The 17534-nt window shown below is 38.1% G+C and overlaps 1 protein-coding gene across 1 annotated transcript in view; it reads right to left on the reverse strand.

Annotated features, from left to right (window-relative positions):
- Positions 1–17534, reverse strand: part of LOC126144536 (uncharacterized) — a 191867-nt gene that overhangs the window by 133345 nt on the left and 40988 nt on the right. Inside the window, exon 4 of the mRNA XM_049915497.1 lies at positions 12084–12252. Coding sequence (XP_049771454.1) covers positions 12084–12252 — 169 coding nt within the window. The remainder of the gene's footprint in view (positions 1–12083; positions 12253–17534) is intronic.

Here is a 17534-nt window from a genome sequence, read left to right on the forward strand (position 1 = left end):
TGTCTTTTTATTTTTATTTTTCTCTTTGACCTTATGGTGTTTATATATTGACTTTAGTTCATTTTCGACTTTCACTATAAGCAATGCTCCTCAGGTTTCACTTTTTTTTCCCTACGCTTCATCCATTTAATAGTTTTTGTGATTTTTTCCCACATACTTTTGTGCATTTTTTATCCACCATCTTGGACCCTTGAACCTTCCATCTGCACCGATAAAGAAAAGTTTTCTTATCTGCAGCCAGAATGCAGTCCCACATGCTGTTCCTTCATGTTGCCTGGCTTATGAAATCCCCCAAAATTGTCTCACTACCTATATTCAGCTGCCACCTTCCTTCCACAATGACCACTATCTGTCTCTATAGTCCTCACCAACTTAGTCCTGAAAAACCTCCTTGAATTACCTCCTCTCCGTCCATTAAAATTCTCCTGCTCTGCAATCACAAATTCCTGCATCCCATCTCCCAGACTGAAACTCCTGTCCTCCAAGAATTAGAGCAGCATGTGTAATGCCACATCAAAAAGCTCTCCAACCTAACAGTCTCCTATTTCTGCCTTGGAGTACCACTATCCACCACCTTTAGAAGAACTGCCAAACCTCCCCTGCATCTCCTCTTAGCAATCAAACTCTGTCTACCATACCTACTATGTTTACCATATCCCCAGAAACGCCCTCCCACCATTAAACAGAACTTGAACCTAGACAGATCTGAAACACAGTCATTACCTTTCCTCTATCAGACTCAGTTCCATAGTAGTATCAATCCTTTCCAGAGGCCTTATTGTCTGCCCAACACCCAAATTTAATCATGATGGGCTTGTTGAAGACCTACTCTCCTTCTCCAGCTCAGTGTAGTGGAAACACTTTTTCTCCACCAACAGTACTCACATCAAAACCAGTACTGAATTCTCCAGCCAACCACAATCCACTCCCATCATCCATAATTTCATAATTTTGAAACTTCACTTAACATAATTCATCAAACATCTCAACATGAAAACTAACTTTACATCTGCAGAAAGAACCACAATCTACATCCTAAGAACTGATCCCGACCTTCTAAACCTATGTGCTGAAAAAGGCTCCACCACTGTGGTTACGAACTGCAGGGGTTACCTGGTGGAAGGACCCTGCTAGCTGTCTGTTATGTCAACCTACAAACACCCGCAGTGAACTCATTTAAGAAATCCAATAGGATCTCTAGTCCCTCTTCAATCTTAGGTCCATTCCAGAACCTCACCCCTGAGTCTATCTCTCTCCTCACAACCACCACTCCCTGCACACCTAACTTCTATATGCTTCATTAAGTCCATAAACCTAGCTACCCAGGATGCCCAATTGCGCCACTACTGAGAGAGACTCTGCTCTGGTGGACTACTACCTTCAGCCTATTACCTACAACCTACCCTAAGACAACAACTATTTTTTCCCACCAGTTCTCCACAGTTCCTGTTACTTTACCACCTGGCACCCTTCTTGTCACTGCAGATGCCATTTCTCTCTACACTAACATCACCAATGTCCATGGCCTTGTCACTATAGTACATTACCTATCCCAATACCCAACTGACTATGTCATCCGGCCCCCACCTCTTCCTTGGAATTGGTGGGAAAAGGGGCGGTGTGTGTTGGGCTGCTGGATAGGATGGACATAAGTCTTTATTTTGCATGCAGTCTTTATTTAAACAATCTGAGGCAGTAGCTCCATTCAGTGTGTTCATCATGAGGTCTGGAGTCCAACTGACCTAGTACACAGTACTGCCACAAGAGAGTGCCATTGTCACATGGAGGTCTGGGGGGAAAATGGTTAGAAAAGGACTCACCCTGTGTCCAGCTCCTGGAGAGAGGAAGGAGTTCACTTTATTTATTTTGGAACAATTTATTTAGGGACGGAAATCATGAAGTTTATTTATTACAAAAACACTCACTCTGATGTGCTTGGGGTCACAACCTCCTTCATCACCATCACCAGCTATATCCTCATCCACAATTATTTCTCCTTTGAAGCCATCGTCTACAAACAAATCCATGGTACAGCAAAGGGCACCAGCATGGCACCATCCAATGCTGACGTATCCTGCCTAAATACCTAGAGTCCTCAACCTCTCAACTGGTTCAGATTTACTGATGACATCTTTGGCCCCAGTTGAGGACACACTATCCACATTCTTCGAGAACCTTAACACCTCCACCTACATTTGCTTCACCTAGTCCTTCTCAACTCAACAAGCCACCTTTCTTGATGCAACCTCCACCTCAAGGATAGCTACATCAGTATCTCCACCCACATCAAACCTACCAACCACCAACAATACCTCCACTTTGACAACTGAGACCCATTCCATGCAAAGAACTCTCTTCCATACAGCCTAGACACCTGTGGTCATCATGTCTGCCGTGATGAGGAGTCCCTCTCCAAATATGTCAAGGATCTTACTGAGGCCTTCACAAACTGAAATTAACCTCTGAACATTGTGCAGAAACAGATTTCTCGTGCCTTGTCTCTCCAGTTATCTTTCACCTCTCACATACCCACTGTCTGGCCACAAAAGAGCACTTCTCTCATGACTCAGTATCACGCAGGACTGGAGCAACTGAATCACATTCTCTGTCAGGATTTTGATTATCTCTTGTCATGTGCTGAAGTGAGGATTGTCCTCCCCTTTATTCTCCCCAACCTTCCCACAGTGGTATTCTGCCGCCAACCAAACCTGTACAATATCTTTTTCTATGCAGGTCCACCCCTGCTGCCAACCCCTTGCCTCATGGCTCATATCACTGCAATAGACCTAGAAGCAAGACCCATCCCATACATCCTCCCAATACCACCTACTCAAGTCCTGCCGCAGGCATCTCCTACCCAGTAAAAGCAGGGCCACCTATGAAAGCAGCCATATGACCTGCAAACTCAACTGCAACCACTGTGCCACTTTCTATGTAGGCTTAACAACTAAAAATCTGTCTATCTGCTCCCAAATTGTGACCAAGTGGCAGCTGTACCACCACATTGCTGAACATGCTACCCAATAAGATGTGCTTCTAATATTTTAAGGAAAATGGGGATACTTATGACCACTTCCTAATATATTTATTCCATTACCAGCTTCATGGTTGACAATCCTGTGCACTATGAAACCAAAGAAACAAACCATGATCACAATACAAGAGGAAAGGCTGGCTTTCATTGTGGTTACAAAATGCCAGTACAAAAAGGTGTACAATATTCATGCATTAAAATGTTTTATTCATTGCTAAATAATTTCTAAGGTCTAAGCAGTGACAGTGTGTTAATTAAAAGTAAAATGAAAATGTATTTACTTGGTAAAACTTTTTATTCATTAGATGAACATTTTAACAAAGATATATAGTATAATTAAAAAACAGTCTTGATCGCAAATTTATTTTGATTGAAGTGACCGTTTTCAATCCTTAAGGATCATTTCAGATTCTGAAATAACACACGTACAGATAGAGGGATCCTTACGGTAATGTATATACAATGAAATAAGATTACAAACTAAATATACTCGGAACGGCATGTGGACTTCCATGGAACAGGCTGCACCGTCCACAACGCTGAATTGACTGCTAAAGTTGTCTTAAATAGCACTAATAGCACTACTCCCAATCAGCGCCTTGTGCATGACATCAGTGTTAACCAATCATAAGTACAGTGTGTACTATTAGCATAAAATGTATTACAATAGTCTATATTACTGAGATCTGAAGAAGAGTTTTAGGTAAAATACGTCATAAAATTGCTGTGAAATAGCTATTCATCAAAAAATATAAACTGTAGTAAATAATTAGTTTACAACAAAGTAGTCTAGGCTGCCCTCTGTTATCTGTTCCATAACATACGTGATGTTGCCAAATATATGTGGAATAGCTGTCAAAGGTTGCTATAGCGATAGGGAGAAGCTACTAGCAAAGATAATCTATATGATCGTTGAGGGTTGCCATAGAAACGGCAACCTACATTGATGTGACATTCTGAAAAGTTGACACAGAGTGCTGTAACGACAGCAAAGACCATCTATGTAAACATTGAGGGTTGCCATAAAGACGGCGTCCTCTATTGATGTGACATTCCAAAAATAAATAGAAAATATAGCAGTGAATATAATAGTCATTAGAGATTATTCATAGTAATATGAATGGCAGAATAGTGAAACATGGTTTATTAGTTAACAAGCAATCTGGCCTAATATGTAGGAAGGTAACATAGACACAAAGGGCAGCATAAGGTTTTAGATATACTGAGGTCCATTATTTCTTGTGTTAGACACGAAATGGCTATAAATTCATATAATAGATAATATTGTGTAATGTAATGGTGATGCATAAATAACCCATGCAATATTAAAGGATACAAAATCCATTAAAAAGACTGTTAGTGAAAAAACAGTTTGTGAAGAAAAAGGGGGGAGGGGGTTGGGAACAGACCATTAAGAATACTAACATAACAGCATGTTAAATATAAAGATAACTGTAATGTCACTAATCATAGAAAAATGCTAATGATAAAATCACGAGTTGACATTATTTGTATAGAAAGGAGGTAAACTAAAACATAGACTGGAGAAAAAACAAAAGAGCAGTCAAATTATAACAAGTCTTCAAAAAATCCAAAGAAATATTTTTCCTAAAACAGGGTGTATACGTGGACAAGGAAAAAAAATTCCCGGATTTTTCCCGGATCTCCCGGTTAAAAATACATTTTTCTCCCGGGTGGGAAACGCTTTCTCCCAGGCGAAAATACACTTTTTCCGTGTTAAGTGAAACTATATGTTCCCTCAGAACTGTAAAATTTATCAGTCATTTGAACGGTTATGGTTTTATACAGTGGCTTAGAATTTCCCGGCACTTTAGAAAACGAAACTCAGTGGGAAAACCAAGTTTTTTGAAGTTCTCTCATGTGCAGCAACATAAATGCTGCATATTTTTGTATTACGAAAGTAAAAATTCGAATTGCACCAAAAACCACATGTTACTTTCCGAAGCATTGAAATCGAGATTGCTATATGCCTTTGTACGCCAGTCATAGCTCATATCACGATATGTCGCCAGCCGATGACAGTGGATATTCATAGCATAGGACACGTGATGTAGTCAGCCAATAGCAACATCACTTATGTAGTGCAAACATACAGACAGGAAAAGTTAATGTTTTAAATTAATATATGCAGTGTTGATACAGGAAAAGCAAACTTTTCATATATTATATTTGTTGCGAAGATTAATAAGTTACAAATGGAACTAAGCTTTCACATTTAATGTTGATCTTTTTTGCACGTTTTACACTTTAAAACACATCACGCAAATGTGCCAGTAAAATGTTTAATACCAAACTAAATCTCTGATCTTCTGGGCTCAAAATTCTTCTAGATGGCTTTTCATCAAAAAGATTTTTAAATGAGAGTCAAATGCTCTGTGATTCAAGAAATCCATTGTACATTCTCGCACATAGTTCATCTTGTGCAAAAGGAAATTTACTTTGAAAATAACGCTTTTCAAACCACAATTCGCAATATTTTCCCAAGATCTGTTGCAAATAGATTTGTTCCAGCATTTGCCAGAGAGTGCCACATAAGAGGCGTCCCCGCACTTGCGCAGCTACGATGACGTAGAAAGCCCCTATGTTTGTATGTGTAAAACATAAAAAGATCTTACATTATGTCATAAAAGAAACAAGACATCAGAAAATACTCCAAAAGAGCCAGAATTTTTGAACCATACTGAAATGAATAATTCACGTTAAACTGCACATTCATATGTCCAGATTCGCAGTGAAGTAGGCCTCGATCTAATATTAAGAAGCTTTTCAGTGTGATTTTTGGGAACTTCTTTATTATGGCATAATGCCATATGTGCTAGAAGATGAAAATGTGCACTTGAAATGCGGTGAATAGTTGAAACTAGCCAATAGTGTGGAATTAAATACTTCACTTGAAACAAACTGGCTGCCTCAGTGGAAAAGATAAATAAAAAGCGAATTTCTTTAGCAAAGCGACAAAAATAACTTCATTGTTCTAAAAGGTGATTAATGCTTGACTGTCAGAAAGGTGGAAAATAAAATAAGATCTGGAACTAACAACATATTGTAGTCTTCCATAATCATGTGAATGTATTTTAATTCACTTGATAGCTCCCAGCCACAGAAATCACTTTTTTTTCATTTGATGTGAGAGCAATAAACGAAGAGGCAACAGCAAAATCACTAAATGTAAACCCCCCCACTGTAACTCTGACTGCTCTGCACCATCAGCCCCGGATCTACGATATTTCGAACCGGGGCAATACTAGATGATGCTCCCCCCCCCCCCCCCCCTCCCCTCTCGAGCATTTGAGGTAGGACATAAAAAATTTAAAAAAACTACTTTTCAAATATATGTTCATTTTGTTGTGCACATCTTTCTGAAGAGTCTGATGCATAAAACTTCGAGGAAATGTAAGAAGTGTTATTTGGTCTTAAGTGTGCCAAAGTGCAGTGCCACTCCTCTTCACACAGCATTCTTCTACCACATGTCACTGTACTTCGCATTGTGGAACTTAAATGTGTATATTTTGTAATGGATGCCATCAAACTATATCAGGACAGCGGAAATTAAAATGTCCTGTGGTGCTTCTCCTTCTCCCAGTCGACCGGTTTGACATAATGCCCCTCTTTTTTTTATAAAAGAAACCCTCGCAGTTAATTCTGGATGGGATTATTTGTAACCAGAAGAACAAGAACTCTTCAGAAAATTTGGACTCTTTATTGCCTGTTAGCTAACAACTTATTGTTCTGTGTGGCATAAAATGAAATACAGGGTTGGGTTGTTTTGGGGAAGGCGTCCAAACTGCGAGGTCATCGGTCTCATCGGATTAGGGAAGGATGGGTAAGGAAGTTGACCGCACCCTTTTCAAAGGAAACATCCCGGAATTTGCCTGAAGAGATTTAGGGAAATAACGGGAAACCTAAATCAGGATAGCCGGACACGGGATTGAACTGTCGTCCTCCCAAATGCGAGTCCAGTGTGCGTACCACTGCGCCACCTCGCTCTGTGAAATACAGGATACATAAAACCAGGTACAACAAGAGACAAGCAAGACAGTACACATTTTTTCAATCCTTAAGTCTTCGCGTTTTTCTTTTTCTCGCTAATCTTGGTACAGCTTTACATGATGTGCTTTCCTTTCTGCGAAAGAATCTATTACCTCATCAAAGTTCGTCAGACGTTTTGCTACATGAAAATTCTAAATGTCGTTGTCTAATACTGAAAAAGCTGTTAATGCAAATAGTACCCAAGACTGGTGTGGTTTCTCCATCTGATTAGGTCTATTTTGTCACTGTCTGCTAATATTGCAGCAACTTTAACACACACCAAATAAGCGAGACTGTTTTGGAAAGAATTGTCATTTTTATAATATGGCAGAATCCAATTCGCGAAGTACCAATATGAAATGCCTATTTGGCCTACTACAAGCAAAAAGCTTTATTTTAGGAAACAGTTTCACATTTCATTCATATGCTCCAGTTTTTGAAGCACGAGATCGAAGAGTAGTAGTATGAAATTTTTGTATAGATTTGGAAACGTCATATTATTCCATAATCTGTGTGATGTCCCCATTTCTTCTCCTTCCTCATTCTAACAAACTATCTTCTCATCACTAATTCTGTAACTATTCCTATCATTGTCAAAGCTCATTCATTCTCCGGTTAACTCTACTAACCCTGCCAGAATCACCGGTTTAGTTATCCATCGATTATTCTCCGGTTAGGCCTTATTACATGTTCGTACAACGCATTTTCCGTGCTTCTCCCAGAATTGAACTTAAGCGGCTGCTAGCCAGGAAATGTACAACTTGCCCTTTCTACTGTAGCGATCTGGTCAAAAATTTTCTGTCAAAATTTCATTTTCTTGGATACACCGAGAAGATAACATAATCTTTCTTACCTGTTATTCCTGTTAGTCGTTTATTTCCACTCTGGCAGTCTGAATCTATGGACTTCACTAGTAATTATAATAACGCTAAACATTCGCATACCCAATCAGTCACATAAACAAACAGCTTTCACCCGTTCAGCTTTATTCCGCTCAGCTCTAATAGCCCAATCCCCTTTTGTCTGCAGGGAAGTTTATTTCTATATGCGACGAGGATTCCCCTGGCATGGACATCACGTACACTATGCCTGCATTCAAGAAATCAAGTTAGAATGTGTTCAAAAAGCAACAGGGATGCATTTCAAAATCATTTGAATAATCGATAGACTAACGTGCGCTAACTGCTTGGCGCTTTGGAAACAAGGTTTTTTTTCCTCAACAATACGAATTGCCCCCCTTACCACAGAAATTGCCGCCCGGTTCAGATACCCCGGTTTGCTGCGTACACAACCAACAGCAACATTTCTGTAGCCAGAAGCGGGAGGAGGTACTACTCATACGCGACTCTACTACGCATGCGCATGATCCCGCTTGCAACTGCTTACATGAATCTAATGTAAACAGTTGTGACGTCACGCTCATCGGAGGTAATTCGTTGTCACACAGCAATGCATAGTCTTCCAAAACCTTTTGACACATTTTGCTGTTGGCAAATTCTTGTATGAGCACTGGTTTCTTTTTTTATGGCGTTTTTCCTATGCAATTTAAGTTTTATTCTCTAGTTCATATTTTGTTGCTGCAGTATTATTCTGCAGTAGCGGGATACAGTAATATCCTTTGTTAATTGGTTCTTACCAGTCAAAATTACAAAAAATTAACAGAAAACTAAAGCAATGAAAAATTCCCGGAATTCTAAAAAATTCCCGGGTTTTCTCCCGGATGAAAAAATTCCCGGGTATTTCCCGGATCTCCCGGTTGTCCCGGGTCGTATACACCCTGTAAAATCAAGATGCTTTTTCAACAAAGCTACAGGCTCCTTTTTATGATTTGCATAAATTTCTATTTCTTCTAGTGATTTTAATAATGGTCCTCTAGAGGCAATGTGGAGAATTTTTTAAATACTGGTCCAATGAAGATTCACCTTGACTAATATCTGAGGTGTGTTCTTTAAAACGTATGGCAAAATTGTGACCTGTCTGTCCAACATATTGTTTTTCACAATCATTACATAAGATTTTATGAACATCAGAATTTTGATACTTTGTGTCATTTAGACCAATGGTATATATCTAAGTGTATTCTGAAGCAACTTATTGGTGGTAAAATCTGTTGTCAATTCAGTATTTTTAAATAATTTATTTAGACTACTTTATTTTAAACTAATTATTTACTACTGTTTATATTTTTTGATGAATAGCTATTTCGCAGCAATTTATGATGTATTTTACCAATAACTCTTCTTCAGATCTTAGTAATATAGACTATTGTAATACATTTTATGCTAATAGAACACACTGTACTTATGATTGGTTAACACTGATGTCATGCACAAGATGGTGAGTGAGAGTAGTGATATTTAAGAGCATTCCCTGCCTATCCATTTAGCAGTCAATTCAGTGTCATGGATTTGCGCAGCCTGCTCCATGGAAGTCCACCTGCTGTTCTGGGTATATGTAGTTTGTAATCTTATTTCTGTGTATGTACGTTACTGCAAGGATCCCTCTATCTGTACGTGTGTTATTTCAGAGTCTCAAGATGATCCTTAAGGGTTGAAACCGGCCATTCTGATTAAGAGAAATTTGCGGTCAAGACTGTTTTTTAATTATCATTTTAATATAAGATAACTGATAATGTTGTCAAAAATTTTAAAGATATATAGACTACTTTTATATGTGTACTTCTTTTTGCTTATTATGTATTATTGTGCAACATGTGCAAATCCTTGTGCTATGCCTATTTTAATATAATTTTTCATGTTGTTAATGTTTTTATTCTAGTTTTACGTTTTCATTTTATGTTATCATTTTCTGTGCAGTTTTTTTTCTTTTTCTCTCTCTCTCTCTCTCTCTCTCTCTCTCTCTCTCTCTCTCTCTCTCTCTCTTTTTACATCCCAGTGTCAAATATGTATAAAAGAATCACTGGAATATATGTATAACCTCTTATCCAGACCCCACTCCAATCTTGAAATATCAGTTCCTTTAAAACCTTCACTCCCACACCCAACTCAAATTATAGTGATGCAGTGAAGGATTTCCTCTCATTCCCCCATAATCTTAACTGGCAATTCTGTTTCACTAACTAGTCCCAAGCCACAACAACAGAGCATTCATGAAACTCTGCTAGAATAGTTCCAATACATAACTCAAAGAGACACTTCTAGTATTTGCCAAAGTCACCATCTCCAGGCATTCCATAAATTCCCCAAAACATCTCTGAAATTTATAAACTTTGTGAAACTGAGCCCTGAGCTATTTGTGACCTAAAGGCAGTCCACACTGTCATCACCCTTCCTGTTCCACTGTTGTGGATTTTGACTGTGAGGAGTATGTCCCAGTGAGCTTCATCAGCTCCTTGTCACCATGATGTGCAATACTTTTCTTAATAGCCCCATTTCTACCATCCAGATTGAGCTGTGGAAACTCTTAAAAATTGCATGGCCCTCACAAGGACTCACATCTGCCTCAACAGACATCCTTGACACTCCTGACCTCTACTTACTGCCCATACACATAAAAACAACAATGCTGGCTGCCCCATTACAGCAGGTGTCAAAGCTCATATGAAAGATATCAAAGCTCTGGTAGACCAACACCTCCCAACTGTCACACGAGTCTCCCATTCTACAGAGAAGATGCCAACTGCTTCCTACAATATCTCAAATACATTCCCACTCCTCTACCACCTGGGAACCACCTCACTATCAATGCAAACTCTCTCTATAGCAATATCTCACAGTTTCATAGTTCTACTACAATAGCTCTCCTAACGCCTTCCTGATAGTGTACTATGTGTTTATTGTCACCCAAGACAACTTAAGCATTACTCATTAACTACTTGACATTCAAGGGCCAGATCTACAATGAAATCAGTTGAATGACTACAAGAATCAAGAAGACCACATCCTATGCCAAACTTCTCATGGGCTGCAAGGAATCAGCATTCTAAAAGCTAGCCCCCATGGCTGGGTACAGATTCATCAATTACATTGTTGTAGTCTGGACCTGATGTGAAGAAAAATGCCTCCACTCTCTGGAACAACTTAACTATTTTTCCAAAGTCAAATTTGCATGGTTGTTTTCCAAATACAGCATGGTTCTTTCTTAAATACAAAACCAACTCCATTGACATTGACCTCCATCTCACTGAAGCTCGCATCCTAACCTCAGTCCACATAAAACAAATCAATGCACAGCAATACCTCCGCTTCAACAGCAGCCATACCTTCCATACCAAAGATTTCCTATTCTACTGCCTAGGCGTCTGTGACAAACATATTGGCTCCAATACTGAATATTTCATCATTTGTACCAATAACTTCTAACAGACTCCCCTCTCTTGCAGCAACCCCACAGATCTTGTTTGCAGACAAATCTCCTTGACAGCCCTGTAATTATATCCTCCTGTTTTCAAAGGAAAAAAAAAACTTAAAAGTATCACCTTTACACCCAGAAACAGGCCTAACCTCAAATGTGTATAAAAATTACTCCATGGGCTCTGAAATCAGATCATCTGTTCCACATATATTTTACATACCACCCACTGTTGCCTGTTATCATCCTCCTCCACTTGTAACATACTTGTTAAACGATTCGACATTCCCAGACCATTATCATTACCCCAAGATCCCCCCCTCCTCTCTTTCACACTTTCCCTTCATGTTTGCCTCCTCTCACCCTCACAACAGATGGGTCCCTCTCATGCTGGGGTCCAAATGAGGTGCTTCCTTTTCCCAACTTTCCTAACCTATTCCTGTTTTCTCTCTGAGGAGGGAACTAATAGTTCTGAAAGCTAGGTTATCTTTTTTTCTGCTCCCAATATATCTATCAACAGTACTGGAATTTTACCTCCTGAAGAGAAGAACTGTTAGCAATTCTGTGTCACCTTGTCTTTTACAGTTTCCACAAATAAATTCTCCTTTCAGTACTATCTGCACAATAATTTATATAAAATCAATTATAAATGGAAAATTTTTCATTTTATTAATCTAAACTTACTTACCTTTTCAAATGGTGTAAGTATAGTTACATCAATTGACTCTGTATTTTCTGGTAAAAATGACTTCATAAGTAATGCATGTTTCTCCTTCTGAAATCCCTGAATTCCATATGGGGAAACGCCTTTTGAAGGTTGTATTTCTGGATTAAATGTAATTCCATCAACTCTGAACCTGTTGGACATGATTACAATTTGTATGTAGATAAGAGATTCATACAGAAAGGTAAATCACACACGCACACACACACACACACACACACACACACACACACACACACACACACCACACACAGAGAGAGAGAGAGGATGGCGGGAGGGGGGGAGAGGGGAGAGAGAGAGCTATGTTATGACTTTTTAGTGTTTAATTTAATATTTAAATATGATCCTAGAATTCATTAGTTTGTCATCATTGCACAGGTTTAAAATTAATACTACCAGTTTACAGCCTACCAAAGATTTTATTTAATTTTAGAACTTCAGTCAGTATCAAAAGCATGACCATTTGAGACGGGTTACCAACATAATCACACAAAAGCATTGCCAAAAGCAAGCTGATATCTTGCTGACAATATCTTCCTGGTATTAATGTGCAATGATCACAGTGATGTGAAATTAGCCTCATACTTAAGTGAGGCTGTGACAAAGGATGAAGAGTAGGTGTAAAATAAAATGTCAAAACATGTCATCAGTAGCATGTAACTTGGAAAAAAAAAAAAAGGTAAAGAAGGCTGCCCTACTGGCACTAGGGGTAAACAGCTTTGTGTTATTCACATTTTGCATCATGGAGCTATGAAAACTACAGGACTTTATTGCAGAAAAGTAGTCAAGTATGATGATGCATGACTGATTGAGTAGCAATTTTTGGAGCTGGAATTTGCAAGTGGTATGATATTAGTGACAAACCCATCTTCCAAACTATGCACATCATGCTGTAGCCACAGAGAATATTTCTGTCTTTGATGCTATCAGAATGGGAAACAACTGTGTGGCAGTGGATGAAATTTCACCATATTAAGCATTAAATGGTAGCAAAAACATACTCGACCTGTTATCAACAAATAATGCTAAGCAAATTGTAGCATCATGATGGACACAGGTATTAGTGACCACAAGATCGTCATAGTTAAGCTAAATACCATAACAGCCAATTCCACAAATAATAAAAGCAAAATAAATATACCTATAAAACCAATAAGAATTTTCTTATACATTCCTAGGAGACAGTCTCCAATCCTTCAAAATTAACTATGTCAGCATAGACCAGATGTGCCTTAAATTCAGAGAAATAATATTCATGGAAATTGAGAGCCTTACACAAAATAAACTGAAAAGAGATTTAACTGATCCTCTTCCATGGTACCCAAAACAGGTCATAACACAGTTGCAAAACCAACAAAAAACAGTGTGAAAAATTGAAAACAATGAAAAATTTGTGAGTGAGGTGATGTCTGACAGAAGCTCAAAATCTAGCATGAACTTCAATGCAAGACGCTTTTAATTGTTTCCACAATGAAGCTCTGTCTTGAAACCCAAAGAAATTCTGGTTCTACAGAAGAATCAATACCTTTACTGTGCAACGACAGATGTAATGTTACCAATGAGAGTGTCACTCAGGTGGAGTTACTAAACATGGTTTTCCTAATTCCTTCACCAAAAACACAAAATAAATACTCTAGAATTCGAGACAATAGCAGCTGCCATGGGTAATTGGTCCAAATTGTGTAACAATTAGATTTTGTTCAGAGTATACTCCATAGTTGGTGTGGCCGAGCAGTTCTACATGCTTCAGTCTGGAACCGCGTAACCGCTACGGTCGCAAATTTGAATCCTGCCTTGGGCATGGATGTGTGTGATGTCCTTAGGTTAGTTAGGTTTAAGTAGTTCTAATTTCTAGGGGACTGATGACCTCAGATGTTAAGTCCCATAGTGCTCAAAGCCATTTGAACCATTTTTTACTCCACAGTTAGCAGTCAAATACAATCACTTGCTTGATGAAAGATCCATACTTATAGCCTGGTAGACTGGAAACTTGTGCAGGTCACATCAATAACCAATAACCAAAAATGGAAATAGGAGTAAACTACTGAATTACAGGCCCATATCACTCACGTTGATCTGCGGTAGCATTCTGGAATATATACAGTGTTTGAAAATTATGTCTTGGCTGTTTACTCACATGAAGCAATGAGTGCCACTGAGAGGTATTTCAGTTTGATTCCATATTTCTAGGTTTCTAAAAGACTTTTGACACTATCCCTCACAAGTGGCTTCTACTCAAATTGCGTGCCTACAGAGTATCATCTAAGTTATGTGACTGGACTGGTGATTTCATTTGAGAAAGATCACAATTTTTAATAATTGGTACAAAGTTGTCAAGTAAAACAGAAGTGTTATAGCCTCCCTGCTGTTATTAATCTATGTAAATAATTTAGGAGATAATATGAGCATCACTCTTAAATTGTTTGCAGATGATGCTGCCATTTACCATCTCGAAAACTCAGCAGGAGATAAAAGTAATTGCAAAATGATTTAGACGATATATCTGTATGGTTCAAAAAGTGGCATTCACCCTAAATAATGAAAAATGTGAAGTCATCCACAGTAGTACTAAATGGAATTCATTAAATTCCAGTTACACAGTAAACCGCACAGATCAAAAGACTGTCAGTTCAACTCAATACCTAGGAATTACAATTACAAACAACTTAAACTGAAATGATCACATAGAAATTGGTGTGGGGAAGGGGAACCAAAGACTGCATTTTACTGTCAACTCTTACAAGACACAAAAGATCTACTAAAGAGACTGCCTATACTATGCTTATCCATCATTCTTCTGGAGTACTGCTGCATGATATGGGATCCTTACATAGGATATGTCGAGGACACTGAAAAGGTTCAAAGAAGGGCAGTTCATCTTGTATTATCAGGAAATAGGGGAGAGACTGACACAGCTATGATGCATGAGTTGGGGTGGTAATCATTAAAACAAACACATTTTTAGCTGCAGGGAGAGATCTTTTCATGAAATTTCGGTCACCAGCTTCCTCCTCCAAATGTGCAAATGTTTGTTGACACCCAGCTACATAGAAGAAAATGATCATTGTAATAAAATAAGAGAAATCAAAGCTCATACAAAAGATTTATGTGTTAATTTTTCCAGCACACTTTTGATAGTGGAATGGGAGAGAAATAGCCTGAAGATGGTTCTACAAAGTCTCTGACAGGCACTTAGGTGTGAACTGCAGAATAGTCATGTAGATATGCATCACCACATATTATCAACAATGGGTTTCAGTTTCAGAGGTGTTTACACGAGGGTTGCATCAATTTATGATGACTGAATTGAATGTGTAATGTGTTTCTGTATTTGTGAGGAAATTCTCCAGCCATTGGCAAAGAACTATCACTGAGGATACATCTTGAGTCTGCTGTCACTGATCAGAGGAGAATGAAGAAAGAGCTCAGAATGGTTCATACATCATCATCCAAACTATAAAAATTTCAAACTGGATTTGTGAAAGAGACCTTACACAAGATAACATATAACTGAAAAGCTTTGTGACAGTTAGATATTAATACAAGTATTTTATGTAGATTTCATTATTTCATTCAGTCACTGTGTAGTTCAGGAAAGTATTTTTATTGCGTATTTGTTGCTGAATGACTGCTCAACAGCTTGGTAATGAATATACCTGTAAAACTGTTCTTCACATCACTCCTGAAGCGGAAAACAATAATTTGTCAAAGCTTAATTTAAGTATTTTATATAGATATTCTTATTTTCATTTTGTACTATTAACTATATCTGTTAAACATGTTGCTATTTGGGATTGAAGATAACAATAATTTATTGTTTTACTTGTAATACTGCAATATCTGTTAAGTAGTAAATTGTAATTTAATATTCATGTAATTATATGTAATCATAATCTTGACATGTTCTACATCCATGTCAAACTCATCACTGTATGGATCCATAGAACATGAAATAAATAAATACTACCAGGAAAGATTATGCTGACACTGGTTTGGGATGCAAACAGCAATCTCTTGTAGAACATCCAAGGTGGCACTGTCATCAGCGCAACACAGTGAGACCTCTTAAAAGCTATAAAATCATAATACAATGGATATTTTTCTACAGATGATCATGACAATGCCTGATAGGTCACCGAGGAAGGCTTCACATAGCGGGCTGTGTGATATGAGTCGTGGTGCTACAAGTGAGCAAAAATGTAATTATGGACGCAGAGGGCTCCATCTCAGTATGTGCCATATCTGCGGTGTCATCATGACAAAATCTAGTCAATCAGATGTCCTCTGAGCATAAATGTGGGAGACTTGCCCATATAATAACAATCAGACTTAGCCCTTGATTATAGTAATGGAGACAGTATTCAAAAGCTTAGGATTTTATCAGAAATTTATGTGGCACGTTAACCAAGAACTTTTTATCGAAGGACACAATTGCAAAATACTTTGAAGCCATTACAATTCATGATCTGTTACAGTAGATAATGCAAGGCCCCATACAGTGTGTGTTAATGGTTGTGACACTCACAAACCTGTAGTCTGAATCCACCACACACCTTGTTCTGAGTGATAACTCTATGTTCGGAACATTTAAAGAAGCAAGTAACTCCATTTTAAAGATGAGGTATGCTATTCTGTCCCTTGGTGCTTGTGTAGACTCTGAAACAATAGTTTTCTTTCCTAAGAGAATTCTGACAGTTTTTAAGCTCACATGGGCTGCCATGTGCTTACAGAAAACTATACTAAAAAGCGATTCAGCTTTAAACTGTGTCCACAAGAGAATTTAATAAATATTTACAGTTCTCACTTGATTTGTTCTCAAATCAAGTAGTGTGGTTGGGCTACACTTTAAGGCCGGCTTTACCAAAGTAATGAGTCACCTTAACGTGTTTGCTCATTATGTATTTACTGCTGATAGCTATAGCATCACATAACAGTCATAGGAACAAAAATTAGTTTGTAGATGGAATCAAGTACTGATATCTGCCTCTAATATGTCCATCTACCATCCAAAAATATATTCTGGGTATAACTATAACAACATACAGAGGGTACTTTTCATTGTACAAGCCATTTCACAACTCTGTACATTGTTACTTCATTGTTTCCATTACAGACTAACTGTGATTCATTAATCATGTAGAGCATGGTTTGTGCCATTTTACTTTTCATGATTAAACAATGGAAAATATAGGACAGAATAACAGCAATATGAAACAGAATAGACTGCTATTCACAACAAGAGAAACACTGTGTGTCATAAAGCCAGATCTGAAAGTGGACCAAGCTACTGGCCGGGGTTTTTCAAGTATAGAAAAATGCACACAAATGCACATAGTCACTACACTCTTCGGGCACTAAGACCCAACTGTAGTGAGCAGCAATCTCAGATAGGATGGGTAGAAAGGTAAAGAAAAG

This window comes from Schistocerca cancellata, chromosome 2 (assembly GCF_023864275.1).
Source record: "Schistocerca cancellata isolate TAMUIC-IGC-003103 chromosome 2, iqSchCanc2.1, whole genome shotgun sequence".
Lineage (NCBI taxonomy): Eukaryota > Metazoa > Arthropoda > Insecta > Orthoptera > Acrididae > Schistocerca > Schistocerca cancellata.